The 16,631-nt window shown below is 38.1% G+C and overlaps 1 protein-coding gene and 2 long non-coding RNA genes across 3 annotated transcripts in view; 1 reads left to right on the forward strand and 2 right to left on the reverse strand.

Annotated features, from left to right (window-relative positions):
- The window catches only part of LOC132344138 (uncharacterized), a 26,326-nt gene extending 22,290 nt beyond the window's left edge, over window positions 1-4,036 (reverse strand). The window contains exon 1 of the long non-coding RNA XR_009493258.1: window positions 3,486-4,036. This is a non-coding gene — a long non-coding RNA (uncharacterized lncRNA). The remainder of the gene's footprint in view (window positions 1-3,485) is intronic.
- Window positions 3,833-16,631, forward strand: part of VPS26A (VPS26, retromer complex component A) — a 25,286-nt gene continuing 12,487 nt past the window's right edge. The window contains 3 exon segments of the mRNA NM_001075455.1: window positions 3,833-3,914; window positions 9,827-9,976; window positions 15,728-15,803. Coding sequence (NP_001068923.1) covers window positions 3,912-3,914; window positions 9,827-9,976; window positions 15,728-15,803 — 229 coding nt within the window. The 5' untranslated portion in view covers window positions 3,833-3,911.
- The window catches only part of LOC132344139 (uncharacterized), a 22,887-nt gene continuing 16,306 nt past the window's right edge, over window positions 10,051-16,631 (reverse strand). Inside the window, exon 2 of the long non-coding RNA XR_009493259.1 lies at window positions 10,051-10,831. This is a non-coding gene — a long non-coding RNA (uncharacterized lncRNA). The remainder of the gene's footprint in view (window positions 10,832-16,631) is intronic.

Consider the following 16,631-nt stretch of genomic DNA (forward strand, 5'->3'; position numbering starts at 1 on the left):
GACAATTCTTCAAGAGATGGGAATACCAGACCACTTTACCTGTCTCCTGAGAAACCTGTATGCAGGTCAAGAAGCAACAGCTAGAACTGGACATGGAACAATGGACAGGTTCCAAATTGGGAAAGGAGTATGTCAAGACTGTATATTATCACCCTGCTTATTTAACTTATATGCAGAGTACATCATGCAAAATGCCAGGCTGGATGAAGCACAAGCTGGAATCAAGATTTCTTGAAGAAATATCAACAATCTCAGATATGCAGATGATACTGTTCTAATGGCAGAAAATGAGGAGGAACTGAGAGCCTCTTGATGAAAGTGAAAGAGGAGAGTGAAAGAGCTGGCTTTAAACTTCAACATTCAAAAAACTAAGATCATGGCATCTGGTCCCATCACTTCATGGCAAATAGAAGGGGAAAAAATGGAAACAGTGACAGACTTTATTTTCTTGGGTTCCCAAATCATTGAAAGTGGTGACTAAAGCCATGAAATTAAAAGATGCTTGCTCCTTGCAAGAAAAGCTATGACAAAACTAGACAGCATATTAAAAAGTTATTAAAAGTTACGGTTTTTCCAGTAATCATGTATGGATGTGAGAGCTGGACCATAAAGAAGGCTGAGTACTGAAGAATTGATTGTTTCAAACTGTGGCACTAGAGAGGACTCCTGAGAGTCCTTTGGACAGCAAGATCAAACCAGTCAATTCTAAAGGAAATCAATCCTGAATATTCATTGGAAGGACTGGTGCTGAAGCTGAAGCTCCAATACTTTGGCCACTGGATGCACAGAACTGACTTATTGGAAAAGATCCTGATGCTGGGAAAAATTGAGGGCAGGAGAAGGGGTTGACAGAGTATGAGATGGTTGGATGGCATCACTGACTCAATGGACATGATTGAGCAAATTCCAGGAGATAGTGAATAACAGGGAAGCCTATAGTCCATAGGGTCACAAAGATTCAGACATGACTGAGCAACTGAACAACAACAACAAAACCTATTTAATGGCAATTTCCCTTTCTCCTCCCTTCAGTCTCTGGTAACTGCTATCCTACTTTCTATTTCTATGACTTTCACTACTTCAGGTATCTTATAAAAGTAGAATCATACAGTATTTGTCTTTTTGTGACTGGCTTATTTCACTTAGCATAATGACTTCAAGTTTCATCTATGTTGTAGCATATGACAAAATTTTCTTTCTTTTAAAGACTGATTAACATTAATCTGTCCATGAACCTTTGGGTTGCTTCTATCTCTTGGCTATTATGAATGAACAGGAATGTTAATATATGCTGTGCAACTTGTATGCAAATACCCTACTCTCAATTCTTTTGGATATACATCCAGAACTGGTATTGCTAAATCATATGGTAGTTCCATTCGCACTTTTTCGAAGAACCACCCTACTGTTTTCCATAAGGGCTGAACCATTTTGCAATCTCACCAATAGTGCACAAGGATTCTCATTTCTTTACATCCCCATCTATATTTGTTCTTTTCTTTAACAGTAGCCATCCTAATGGGTGTGAGGTGGTATTTCGTGGTTCTGATGTGCATTTCTTTGATGATTAGTGATGTTGAGTATCTTTTTATATGCCTGTTGAACATTAGTGTATCATCTTTGGGAAATGTTTTGTCAGGTCCTTTGTCCATTGTTAAATCAGTTTATTTGATTTTTTGGCTACTGAGTTGTAGGAGTTCTTCAGATATTCTGGATGTCTTATCACACATATGATTGGCAAATATTTTCTCCATCCATAGGCTGCTTTTTCACTCTGCTATGTCATTTGATACACAAATGGTTTTGTTTTGTTTTTTGACCATGCTGTATGGCATGCAGGGTCTTCGTTCCCCTACCAGGGATCAAACCCATGCCCCCTGTAGTGGAAGGGCAGTGTCCTAACCACTGGACCACCAGGGATGTCCCACATAAAAGTTCTTAAGTTTGATGTAGCCCCATTTGTCTGTATTTGCTTTTGTTGTCCATGCTTTTTGTGTCATAAACAAGAAATCAATCATTGCCAAGTCCAAGGTCCTGAAGATTTTCCCTTATGTTTTCTCCTAGAAGTTTTACAGTTTTAGGTCTTAGGTTTAGGTCCTTAATCCATTTTGAATTAATTTTTATATATGATATAATGGTTAAAGTTCATTCTTTTGAATGTGGATACCCAATTTTCCTGACACCATTTGTTGAACAGACTGTCCTTTTCCCAATGAGTCATCATCGCACCTTTGTCAAAGATCATTTGACTATATACCTGCTGCTGCTGCTGCTAAGTCGCTTCAGTCGTGTTCGACTCTGTTCGACCCCAGAGACAGCAGCCCACCAGGCTCCGCGGTCCCTGGGATTCTCCAGGCAAGAACGCTGGAGTGGGTGAGGGCTTTGTTAAAATATAGTTTTCAGAGCAGGTTTAGACCCACAGCAAGTACAAAATTCTCATGTATCCCTTGCTGCTCCCCAACCCACATGTTAACCCACATGTGCTTTTAGCTTCCTGATGTAAACTTAGATTATAAAACTTTCTTTTCAAATATATGCATGTAAAGCTACAGATCTTCCTCTAAACACTACTCTTACTGCATCGCATAAATTCTCTTAGATCGTATTTTCATTATCTTCCAGTTCAAACCATTTAAAAATTCCCATTGAAGTGTTCTTTGACTTAGAGGTTTAGAATTACATTGCTTACCTTCCAAATATTTGTGGATTTTCTGGCTTTTTGTTATTTCTAGTTTAATTCTGTTGTGGTTAGAGACCATATTCTAATTTCTAGCCTCTTAAATTTGAGACTTGTTTAATGACCCTGCTTAACAAACTTGACGTGGTTTTGTTATGATGGGAAAACCGGTGGGTTCAGACTCTTTTTTTTCCTGCTTTGGTCTTGTATAGATAGAGTGCGCTGTGGTAGCGCAACACTAAATTCTGATATCTTAAAACAGTATTCCACTCAGGGATATGTCCTCTAAACTTCCACTACAATGATTAGGACGCGCTTCAAGAAAGGAGTACCTCAAGGCTGTATATTGTCACCCTGCTGCAGTCCACGGGGTCGCAAAGTCGGACACGACTAAGCGACTGAACTGAAAGTACTTTCGAGCAGCATCATCGGACTGTTTAGGAACGCTTTTTACCCGTGATGGAATGGCAGGGCGGTACAACTGTTCTGAGTCCGGCACAGCTCGAGACTGATACTTCACCAGCCATCTGTGTATCTCTCGAAGCAACGGATGTAGTACTCTTTCGGGGGTGGGGACTGTCAGAGGTGACAAAGCTAATAAATTCTCAAAACTCAGAAGCTGTCTGAGGGAGAGGATATAAGTTAGGCAAAGCTCGAGAATGGTGGCAGAATGCCTCTTTCCGGAATTGAGGGAGCCAGTCTCTTGCAAGGTCTAACGAAACAAGGCCTCGGGTAACAGCTACCCTTCAACTCCGCGGCCCCATAACCCATCCGCAGGGACAGCCTCCCGCAAGAACCTTCTTTCTACCTTCTTTCCCAGCAGCTCAAATTTCCACCAAGAAGAGGAACTGGGTGTGGCAAAAAAAAAAGTCAGTCAGGGAACCGCCTGTCACATGACAGGAGGGCGCGGAGGACCTGGGGAGCCTTGGTCCGCCCTGGCCCCGCCCCCTTGACGCCGTCTCAGTGACCCCGCCCCCTCCGCCGTGGGGTGGAGCACGAGGCCCCTCCTCCAAACGGCCTCCCCTCGGAGGGCCAGTCTGGCCAGTAGGGCGGGGCGAGAGGCCCAGAGCGGGCCTGCTGTAGGGGAGGGCAGGAAAGGAGAGGACGGGTCACGTGCGGCCGGCGGCCTGAGGTCACGTGACGGGCGCCTGGGAGGAGGGAACTGGGGCTAGGAGTTCTCCTAAAGGAAGAGGCGTGAAGTGGGGGGGACGCGGCGGCGGCGGCAGCGCTGACAATGGTGAGTGCACGGCGGCCCGCGCGCTCGCCCGCAGCCTTTGTCCCGGAGCGTGCGGCGGAACGGCCAACGGCGGGCCCGATGTCGCGGGAACGGCTCTTGGGAGCGGCAGGAGAGGGTAGGCGGGCAGGGCGGGGAGCCGGATTAGGCCTGTCTGGCCGCCGCGGGGCTAGGGAAGAGCGGGCTGCGCCGCTTCTTCCCGGTCTCGGCGAGGCCCGACTACCTGCGGGTGACGAGGCGTTCTCCTGGCCATGTCGGAGCCTCTGCCAGCGTTCTTCGATCGGCTATGGGGGGCCGTGGCTGGGTACTCGGATCCCGCCTCTGCGGGCCCGCCACCGCCTCCCCTTCCAAGGTAGCCAGACCTTCTGCTCCTCCTGGGCAGCCTCACTTCCTTTCAGATGGGGTGACCCAAGAGTCCCCCAGTTCGGGACTCGGTGGACTTGGTCACTCTCTTCCAGTGTTGATCAGGAGCTTGGTAAACGTTGAATTTACCAAGCTCCTTGAGTCTTTTTTTTTTCTTTTTAAACTAGCATATGGTGATACCCTGCGATTTCCTGACCCCAGGTTAGCCTTAACGTTGACACTTGTAGAATGAGAGAGAAAAAGAAAAGGACGTTGGAGGGGAGGACGTTTTTAAGTCAAAGGCAGTAGTTTCGTGCCCACTGGTTTAAACGTTGGCTCTCATTTCCTTCACCAAGCCATTCTGGAAACTTATCTCTTCGGGATGTTAAAGTGGCCTAGGGAGCAGAGGAGGGAGGGAAATCAGTACTTTAACCACAATTAGTGGGAAGCACAAGCGTGAGCACGATGGCATTTAGCTTTGTGTGTGTTGGCGATTTCCTCTAGATTGGATCTCATTTGACTCGTTTTATGGTAGTATTCATTTACTTGGTTCACTTAGCATGCATATGTTGAGCGCCTACTGTGTACTTTCCTTTAATAGTACCTGGTTTCCCAGAGCTCACCCAGTTCCGTAAGCTGCTTGAGACTTTTGGCTTAAAGACTAAGCTAGGTTTATTTTTTGAAAAAGTTACATTCGATGAATACATTTTAAAGTCAGGAATCGAGTTGTTTTAAATTTAAAAAAAGGAGCACAGAAAATGTTCATTCTTAAACTTCGAGCCCTTTTCTCTTTTTTTCGTCAGATATACTTAGGCGCTCCCCGGGGCTCTGAGCAAGACCGAATCAGCCCTTGCTCTCTCTTGTAGCTTGTAGTCCAGAAGGAGATAAACATTTGTCTTGTTTAACGTGGAAACAAAACAGCTGCGGTAAGAAGGAAGTATTGGGGGACCTTGACTAGTCAGGGGTTAGAGATGGCTTCTTTAATTGAATATAATTTGCAAAGAAAACGTAAAAGGCCCTATTTTTTGCTTACATTTAGAATGACTACTTTTAACGCATTATTTTCAAGAACAATTTTTATTTTCAAGTTACTCGTGAAACAAATACAATTGTAAAGCTCGGAAACACTGAAATAGGCACAAGTGTAATAATATATGTATGGAAATTTGCTGTTTCATTGCTCCTGTATGCACTAAGTGAATAAATTTTGAGAGCTTCTCTTCTGCCTCACCTTGAGTTGCGTTTCTTTACACCCAAAGGATGTAGTGAAATTTCTTCAGTGAGGGCTATAAAATTCATCTTTTAACATCCACTTGTAATTTTGCTAGATAGTAATGCTCAATGCTGGGTTACAAATTACGTGAAAAATCTTTTTATTTAAAGGCTACCTAAGAGTTTTAATTTGTATAATTTCTAATATTGCTCCTGAAAATCCCATATTTTGAATACATACTTGAAGGTATCTTTTCTAAAAGATCTTGGCAGTCTTTCTCTCAAGATTTCAGAAGTGCCTCTTGTAATTTCAGCAGAAGTGTGTGTTAATATATCCTAACCTTCTTTACGGCTTTTATTCCTTTGCCTTGTAGTCCTCACCATTCTGACAATTCTGTATTTTTCTCTCTTTATATAAATCAGAAGTATTATCATTTGACTGTGAATAATTTTTAAAAGATTTAAATTTTGTAACATTTTGTTTGAAATGATAGGATGTGCAAGAAGATGCACATCTTGAAATAAAAACTTTATTTGTTTAATTTTTGGCCACACGAGGTGGCTTGTGGGATCTTAGATCCCTGACCAGGGATGGATCAAACCTGTGCCCTTGGCAGTGAAAGTGCTGAGTCCTAACCACTATTTATGAAATACTTCGTGCATGCAGAAAATGATTGAGGACAACAGATAGTTTTTATATATTTTTAGTGCCTAACAATTTTTAAGTTTTACATATGGGGTCAAAACAAGACTTATTGTTTACAATTACTAATTGTCGTTAGTTAATTGTGAAGTTTATGTACTTTTAAGTCTGTTTTATACCATTTTAATTAGTGGCAACTTTGACATTTTATTTTTGATTATTGATCTTTTAATATAAACTTTCAAATCCCAGTTCAGTTGTATATGTTAAGCATTATGTATGTGGGAAAAAGTGACCATAATATTTTGTTTCATTTGTAAAACAGTTCTTACAGTTTTCAAATCTCATTTTTCCTGGAACTAACTCTAGGAAGTATTAAGGGGGAATAAAAAAAATAAATTTTATTTTCCTGCCTCGGTTTTATAATTAAAATTTTGAGACTGACATCATCTATTCTTTGATAATTGTTTCTCTCACAGCAGCTCCCCACTACCTGCCCCCTTTGCTGGATCAGTGCTTTGCAGGTAGTTGATGATTAGTAAATACCAGCTGACTGATTTTGACCTGCTGTACATTCTCATATTTGTAGCTCTTAGGAGAATGTATACCATTTTGAGCAAGTTGTGAGTTTAAAACTTGGGGGTATGAAAGCTAACTAGGAAGGGACAAAACATCTTGTCAAAAGGAAAATTTGCTTTTTATATATTTGGAGTATAGGTACTAATCTGGTAATTCATTGAGTTGCTTTCTTGAAATTATAATCCTTTCCTTGTGGTCCAGTGGTTGGGACTCTGTGTTTTCACTGCCAAGGGCCCAGGTTTGATAACCAACGTGCCACAAGCAGTGTGGTGTAGCCAAAAAAAAAAAAACCCAAAAAACAAAGAAGCAAGCTCAGAATTTAGGAAAACAGTCTCCGTCCATCATATTAGTTGTATCACCCTGTGATGCACATAGCCTTAGCAGGATTGTTAGCTTGTTTGCTGTTACCCTTCCTCCTGAGCACAGAACTGAGCCTTAACTCAAGCTCCTTGCTCTAGACTTTACTACTGCATCAATGCCAATTTCCTGGGGGAGGGCGGGTCTTACCAAACATGCCAAGTTTTAGCTCATTTCTTTTATGTATCCATTTATTTTTTATTATCAGGACAGTATGTGTTTTACTCAGAATTAACAATCAACAAGTGTTTGAATGCCTTCTACTAAATGCCACGTGCTGCCCCTGGCCACTGAGTCTTCAGTGTTGAGCAAAGGATAAGGGCTCTGTCCTCATGAAGTTTATAGCTCAGTTGGGGAGTCAGGTACTCAGTAAGTACACAGATTAAAATAAATGGGCTTCCCTGGTGGCTCAGACGGTAAAGAGTTTGCCTGCAAGGCAGGAGACCTGGGTTCAATCCGTGGGTTGGGAAGATCCCATGGAGAGGGAGATGGCAACCCATTCCAGTATGCTTGCCTGGAAAATTTCATGGACAGAGAAGCCTGGTGGGCTACAGTCCATGGGGTTGCAGAGTTGGACATGACTGAGCGACTAACATTTTTATAATAAATGATGAAGTAAACCTACATGGTGTTGCACTTCCCAAATTTGGAGAATTCAGTTTTGATTAGGAAGTTAGGGAAGGCCTCTTTGTGGAGGTGAGTCACAGTGAAAGGATGACTTTGTTAGGATTCCTTGGTCTAGGACAAGGAGGAGACTGGGCGTATTTGAGAACTTGGATCATTTGAGGCTGGTGTGGCTGGAGGGATGAATAGAGCAAGATATGTATAGGCCATGTTATGGAATACATTGTATATGTGTATGTTTAAAATAGCATTTCATTAAAGTAAGTGTTAACTATAGAAAAGTACACAAGTAAGTGTACAGCCTGATGAACTTTCACAAAGTCAATATACCTGTGTATTAAGCACTCAGATAAAACCAAACAGAACATTAATAGTACCCCAGTGCTTTCTTCCAGCTACTTCCTGACTTCTAATACCACTATAATGTGCATCATGTTTTTGATTTTTTAGTAAACGGAATAATACAGTGTGTATTTTTGTGTCTGGTCTCTTCACTCAACGTGTATGTGAGATTCATCTTTGTTTTCTGTCCTGTAATTGATTCCATTGCCCACTGTATGAATATAGATAAAAATGTATGTATCCATTTTCTCATTGATAAATATTTGGATTATTTCCTAATTGGGCCAGTTGTGAACAATGATATTATGAACATTCTTATATTGGTCTCCTGGTTTATGTGTGTAAGTTTCTGTTTAGGGTAGATACCTAGGGGTATAATTGCTGGATCATTGATGTATGTATATATCTTTAGCTGTACCAGATAATGCCAACTATTTTCTAAAGTAGTTGTTCCAATTTATACTGCCACCAGCATATTGAAGGATATGATTGGGTTTATTTATTTATTTTTTTCTGTTGCACTGCACAGCATTCCAAATCTTAGTTCCCCAACCAAGGATTGAACCTGTGCCGGTACAATGGAATCATGACATCCTAACCGCTGGGCCTCCAGGGAAGTCCCCAGATTTATGTTTTTAAGAGATAACTCTGTGTAAATTTTTAAAAAGACTAGAAAACTATCTTTTATAGCAGGCAAAAAATAATCCACAACTATATTTGACATTGGAATAGCCAATGGATTCTGTATTATTTCTAGCTAATGTGTTTTGCCATTCATAAGCAATTGATCTTTGTCTCTTTTACTTCTGTCATATTCAGGATTTACAGAACAAGGCTTATACACTTTGTTTAGAAAAATTAACAAATTTAATTAGTCTCCTCTATTAGAGCCAGTTTTTTTTTTTTTTTTTTTTTTTAGGTACCCAATCTAATTTTATTTTATTTTTAAACTATACAATATTGTATTAGTTTTGCCAAATATCGAAGTGGATCCGCCACAAGTATACATGTGTTCCCCATCCTGAACCCTCCTCCCTCCCCATACCCTCCCTCTGGGTCATCCCAGTGCACCAGCCCCAAGCATCCAGTATCGTGCATCAAACCTGGACTGGCAACTCGTTTCATACATGATATTATACATGTTTCAATGCCATTCTCCCAAATCTTCCCACCCTCTCCCTCTCCCACAGAGTCCATAAGACTGTTCTATATTACAATGTACTGCTTATGGAAAGCCTACTGCTATATAAGTCTGAACAGGATATGTTACATTGTGTAAACCCTTGAAATAGAGCCAGTTTTATTTCAAGGGTTTACACAATGTAACATATCCTGTTCAGACTTATATAGCAGTAGGCTTTCCATAAGTAGTACATTGTAATAATTCATGAGTAATTGGGATTGTATGAGTTTCATTATAGCAGTATAATGAAAGAACCTCAAAGATGTATAACTAAAGGTAACTTTCAATCCAGATGTTAAGATTAATTTTTTAGATTTTTGGTATATGTTAGAATTTGATTATAGTGCTTACTTGTAGAAATGATTGAAATTATAGTGTGTTTCAATTTCTTTAGTTTTGGGGGGGCTATTTTATTGTAGAGAACAAATTTATCTGCAATAAATTTTTAAGGGTACAGTGCAGCATTAGCTTTATGTATATTGTATGAAATTTATTTAGTTTTGATGCAGTATTTGGTATGAATTCTTACTTCATCCTGAATTCATAGGTTAACTTCAGGTTATAGGTAATCAAGTTTGAATTTTAAACTGTAGTGCTGACAAAACAATTGTGAGAATTTTTCTTTTATTTTAGAGTTTTCTTGGAGGATTTTTTGGTCCCATTTGTGAGATCGACGTTGTCCTTAATGATGGGGAAACCAGGAAAATGGCGGAAATGAAAACTGAAGATGGCAAAGTAGAAAAGCACTATCTTTTCTATGATGGAGAATCTGTTTCAGGAAAGGTAAATATTTTGTTTGGAGAATTATCTAGTTGTAGAATATTAGAATTAGTCATGAAAGTGGCTTGTGCTGTATCTAAATTTGAATGATTTTATTAGAGATGGAAAATGTTTTTCAGAAGGTCAGCTGGAAGCTTTGATTCAACAGAACACTTGCAGGAATGGTTACTGGGCAGAGTCTAAATTAAACTGTGCAGAATTTTGTGTTTGTGACCATGTGAGTCTGTTTAACATAAGACAGTTTCTACAGTGGGGCTGTGATCCACTCAAAGTTTGTTTCTCCTTTAATTGAGTTATGGAGATTGGGGATAATTCTCCAGTTCAGTTCAGTGGCTCAGTCGTGTCCGACTTTTTGCGACCCCATGAATCACAGCACGCCAGGCCTCCCCGTCCATCACCAACTCCCAGAGTTCACTCAAACTCATGTCCATTGAGTCGGTGATGCCACCCAGCCATCTCATCCTCTGTCGTCCCCTTCTCCTCCTGCCCCCAATCCTTCCCAGCCTCAGAGTCTTTTCCAATGAGTCAACTCTTCTCATGAGGTGGCCAAAGCACTGGAGTTTCAGCTTCAGCATCAGTCCTTCCACTGAACACCCAGGACTGATCTCCTTTAGGATGGACTGGTTGGATCTTGCAGTCCAAGGGATTCTCAAGAGTCTTCTCCAACACCACAGTTCAAAAGCATCAATTCTTCGGCGCTCAGCTTTCTTCACAGTCCAACTCTCACATCCATACATGACCACAGGAAAAACCATAGCCTTGACTAGATGGACAGCTTTCTAAAAGTTTTTTCTCATCTTTGTAGGTTATCAGTCTGTACTACTGCCGTTGTGTCTGTTGATCTCATTTCTTGATACTCTGTAGAGGATTTAAGCACATTTAGAATGTGTCCATGCATGGTCAGATACATTTGTGATACCTTCTGTGGTTTAACTTTTCCCCCCTTTTCCTTACCAAGAATTATTCTTATACCTTACAGAATATGATTACTACTCATTAATTTGTGATACTGAAGAATGGTAATATCCTAGATAAAATCAAATCATAAAATGTTTGAAATAATTTTTCTAAATATAAATGATTAAAAAAATATTAAGAGTTTTTCTCTCCTGCTCGTTAAGGTAATACATACACATGGTAAACAGTTTGGGAAATAAAATAATTATAAAATAATTATAATTATAATTATCTATAGTCCCATCATATGGAAATAACTCACTATTAAAATTTGAATGTGTTTCTTCCTAGTCTCTCTGCATTAATTAATGTTTATGTATAGGTAATATATTAAGCATACCTTTTCCCTACTGTTGGATATTTAACTCATTTCTGTTTTTCAAATTGCTTGTAATATATCCCCATATCTTTAGTAATAAAGACATTTTATACATAAATATAAAGACCTTATATGAAGGGTCCTGCAATACAGGAGACCTGGGTTCAATCCATGGGTTGGGAAGATCCCATGGAGAGGGAAATGGCAACCCACTCCAGTATGCTTGCCTAGAAAATTCCATGGATGGAGGAGCCTGGTGGGCTACAGTCCATGGGGTCCCAAAGAGTTGGACACGACTGAGCGACTTCACTTTGAGTAGAAGGGGTAGAGATACCAATCTAGTTTTTCTAGGGAGAGACTGAACCTCAGATTTTCAAAATTTATAGACATAACACCACCAAAAACAAGTCTTACCACACTAGTCTAGGCTTTGTAAAATGTCTGAATATAGTTAAAAGATCATTGGGCTGGGGTTGGAAGATCTAGCCTTGGACTTTACCACGGTCTTGATAGGTAGCTCTGGGCAGTCATTTAACTTTCTGGATCTCACCTGTAAGTTGAGGTTGGACTAAATCATTGGTTTCCAAACTTTGTTATGCATTGTAGGAAGAATACTTCATGTATTAGAAAAAAAAAATCTTAGAGACTGGAAGACCTGACATCCTACCTAGAGCAAGAATATTCCTGACATGTGAGCTGTCTATGTATACTTTTTTTTTTTTATGTATACCTATTTTTTTTTCCAGGTTTTTTTCTAAGAGTAGTTTTAGATTTACGTAAAATTGAGAGGGAGGTATAGAGGTTTCCCATTATCGACATCAGCGCCTAGAATGGTACAGTTTTGATCAAGGATGAACATGCATTGACACATTATAGTCACCCAAAGTTTGTAGTTTACCTACGGGTTCACTTGTGGTGATGTATATTCTATGGGTTTGGACAAATGTATAATGTATAATATATAATAATAATAATATATTCTACAAATGTTGTGTTTCCTTTTTGGTAGTGCTTTTTGTATCCTATTTAAGACATCTTTGCCTACCTTATGGTCATGAAGATATTCTCCTGTTCCTCCTATAATTTTAAGTAGTTTTATATTTCACATTTAGATTCTCTGTTTTTTGAAATTGATTTTGTCTTTATGACATAAGAGTCAAGACTACTTATTATTTTTTTCCCCATATGGATATCTAATTGACCCAGGACATGTACTGAAAAAGCCATCCATTCCACCACTGCATTGTAGCATCACCTCTGTCAGTAACCAGAGGTTGTGTGAGTCTGTTTCAGCCTCTCTGTTCTATTCCATTGTTTTATTTGTGATATATACTTTCATTTCTATTTAAAAAAATAGCTTTATTGAGTTATAATTCACATAAGTTTACCCTACTGAGTATATACAGTTAAGAGATTTTTACTACTTTTGCAGAGTTGTGCAGTGTCATCACTAGCTCATTCCATAATGTTTTCATCACCTAGAAACCATAACATTAGCAGTCATTCACTTGGCACCATATACTAAATGTTTGTATGTAAGATTTGTGTGTTAAAACTTAATCCTTAGTATGATGTACTTGTAGGTGGGGTGGGGCCGAGTGGAGGGGGAGGGGGAGTGGCTTTGGGAAATGATTAGGTCATGAGGGCTGTGCCCTCATGAATGGGATTAGTGTCCTCAGAGATATCTTGTGTGCACCTTCTGACATATGAGGACATAGTGAAAAGGCAGCCATCTGTGAACCAGAAAGCAAACTCTCCCAGACAGCAAATCTGCTGGTGCTTTAATCTTGAACTTCACAGCTTCCAGAACTGTTAGCAGTAAATTTATGTTGTTTTTAAGCCACCTAGTCTGTGGTTTTTTGTTACAGCAGCGTGAGTGAACTAAGACACCTAGCATCCACTAATCTACAGATGTGCTTTCTTTCTCTGTGGATTTGGCCTATTCTGGACATTCCGTATAAATAGAATCATACAACGTGTGGCCTGTGTTCGGCTCCTTTCACTTAGCGTGATGTCTTCAAGGTTTATTACTTTTAAGAAAATTTTTGGTCAAAAATATAATACAGTTTGCTATTTTAACCATTTTTAACGTTTATAATTCAGTAGCCTTAATCACATTCTCAGTGTTGTACAATCATCACCACTGTTTTGAAATTTTTTCATCATCTCGAACAGAAACTTTGTACTCATTAAGCAATAGCTGTCCTTTTCCCTTTTCTCCCAGTCCATGGATACCTCTAGTCTACTGTTTTTCCCTGTAAATTTGCCTGTTCTGGGCTTCTTCTATTTCCTATAAGTGGTTATACAGGATCTGTCTGTGTCTGCCTCATTTCATGTAGCATAATGTTTTCAAAGTTCTTTCATGTTGTAGCATTTATCAAAGCACGATTCTTTTTTATGGCTGAATGATGTTTTAGTATATATCTGTCTAGTATGTGGATGTACATTTCTTCATCCTTCAGTTGAGGACATTCCAGTTAAGTATACTTGGGTTTCTATTTATTGACTATTAAGAATATTTCTGTACATTTGTGTATACATTTTTGTGTGACTGTTTTCATTTCTCTGGAGTGTAGACTTAGGAATGGAATTGCTGGGTCATGTGTTAGCTTTTAGGGGAACTTCCAGACTTTTCCAGAGCAGCTGTGCCATTTTATATTCTCTCCAGCAATGTATGAGAGTTCCAGTGTCTTCACATTCTTGGCAATACTTATTATTGTCTGTATTATTTTTTTGTGGGTGAAAAGTGGTCATATGGTTTTGATTTGCATTTCCTTTAATGATGAGTAATACTGAGCATCTTTTCATGTGCTTATTGCTGTTTGTATATCGTCTCTGGGGAAGAGTCTGTTCATATCATTTGACCATTTTTAATTGGGTTGTCTGTCTTTTGATCATTGAGTTGTAAGAGTTCTTTATGTAGTCTAGATACAAGTCCTTTATCAGTAATATTTTGCAGACATTTTCTGGAGTTGTCTTTTCACTTTCTTGATGGTATCTTGAAGCACTAGTTTTTTGTTTGATGATGTCCAATTTATCTTTTTTTAAAATTTCACTTCTCATGCTTTTGGTGTCATTTGAGAAACAGTTTCCCATCCAAGACAATGAAGATTTACACCTGTGTTTTCTTCTAAGAATTTCATAACTGTAGCTCTTACATTTAGGTCTTTGCTACATTTTGAATTAATGTTTGTGTGTGATGTGAGGTAGGGATCCAGTTTCTTTGTTTTGTATGGTGAGATTGAGTTGTTCTACTACCGTTTGTTGAAAAGAATATTCTTTCCCCATTGAATTGTCTTGGGACTCCTGTAGCATATACTTTTTAAAGTTAAACTTAATTGCTGTTTGTCAAAAAAAAAAAAAAAAAACAGGTGTAAAGAAGGAAACAAAATTACCCATAGAATTTTTATTTTCTGTAGTTTAAAAGATATAATTGGCATTATACTTGTATACAGTTTGACCATGCTTCCTACATGTAACATATCATGCACATCTTCTCACATCATTAAAAATTCTTTGACCTTATTATTTTAATTATACTCCATCATGTGATATACTCCAATTTAATTATTTACTTCTTTTTCTGACATATTAATTTGGAAGGTGAATAACTAAACCCACCCTGGTTATAGATGTTGAAGATATAGTAGTATGAATATTTTAATTACATAGTTTATAAACAAGTATTTGAACTTCTTTTTATTGGTCCTTGATTTCTATTGAGAAGCATTGTTTGAAAGAACAGCTTTTAAGAGTCACATTACCAATATTTTTTACAGTAAAGAACAAACCTGGAAGTATGTGTTTTTTTGTTTTTTAGCTTATCCTTAAATGGTTGAAATTTTGTTTTTAATATCTGTGTACTTTATATTTTGTCAAATTAAAATGTGTAATAAGGTTTCCATTTAGCAGATACAAATTTAGGGATTTTAGATTATATACTTTATTTCAAAAGTATGTAAGATATATCATACTTAAAATTTAAATCTTTAGACATTCTATTTTTAGGATGAATAGCAGACTCAGGGCAATAACTGTTGCTTTTAATATCAAAAATTATAGCAATATATGGTTGGTTATAAAAAGCTGAAAGTGATCTTTTAGGTCAGTTTTTGGAATTATTAATAACCTTTATATTAAAATGCTATTATAGAATTGTTTATTTGACCAGAAAACGTATTTGAATAGTCGAAAGTTTTCCCTTTTATTGATTCTTTGTAGTTCTCCAGCTCTAAAGAAACATTGCTTCCTAACAAAGCAGATGCTTTAAATGTACATATAAGTTCATTAGCGATTGTAGAGGAGTAAGTTTTACCTTCTCTGGAGGTACAAGATCATCATAATCTAGGTATGTGGTGGTTTCTCAGACTTCAGAAATGAACACCTGAAGTATTTATATATTACATTCATCTGGAAGGAATCTGCTAGTAGGCCCACAAAGGATTGTTAACATTTCTTAAAATTTCATGTTTTGGCAGGTGAACCTAGCCTTTAAGCAACCTGGAAAGAGGCTAGAGCACCAAGGAATTAGAATTGAATTTGTAGGTCAAATTGGTGAGTTTTAAAATAGTATTACTTTTTTTTGTTGTTAACTGAGTTTGAAGAGAGTTTGATATGGCAGTTAAATAATTGAATTAGAGTTTAGCTTTATGGAAAGAAGGAATTGATTTTGCATAATAAAAGGATTTATGTTATAAACATTAAATAATCATGTTTCTTTTAATTATATTAAATGATATTTGACTCATGCTGCCTTTACTTGTGATGAAATCTGATTATTAAAAGTGAAAGGAGTTATGTAAGCTACCAGCCTTGAAAAATAATTCAAGTAAATTAGTTGACTCCCTGAAATTTCCGTCTGCCTAGGTTTTTCACCAGCTTTATTCACAATTAGCAGTGTCACCTTCATCCTTCACCTGCTAATTACTCATGCCATTTGTCTTCCTAACTTAGTTTATACCTGTAGCCAGACTCACCTGTTAACAGAAAATTCCCTGTGAAAAGGAAAGTTGTAATTTCTTCTTGACTTAGATCAACTTGTGTATGTTTCCATACATATATTTCTTGCTTTAGCAGGAGTTAAACTATATAAATCTTTGGGTACTGCAGATGCAGAACGAGAAAAGAAAATAGATCCTAGCTTTCTAAGTTTTACTGTCTATTTTGAAAGTATCAGAATTGGAATGGGTAGATGTTTGTTTAGATATCTATTTTGGATGAGATTATACTTAAGGGGCAAATTATGGTAATTAACTGATAGTTGATTTTAGTCTTTTACTTAGTATAGTTTTATCAGGGTAATATATTTGCCTAACTAAAGCAAAACAACAAAGCATTTTTTGTCTTAAAGGGATGAAGTTCAAATAATTGCTGGAAATGTAG

This window comes from Bos taurus, chromosome 28, assembly GCF_002263795.3.
Source record: "Bos taurus isolate L1 Dominette 01449 registration number 42190680 breed Hereford chromosome 28, ARS-UCD2.0, whole genome shotgun sequence".
In the NCBI taxonomy this organism is placed as follows: domain Eukaryota; kingdom Metazoa; phylum Chordata; class Mammalia; order Artiodactyla; family Bovidae; genus Bos; species Bos taurus.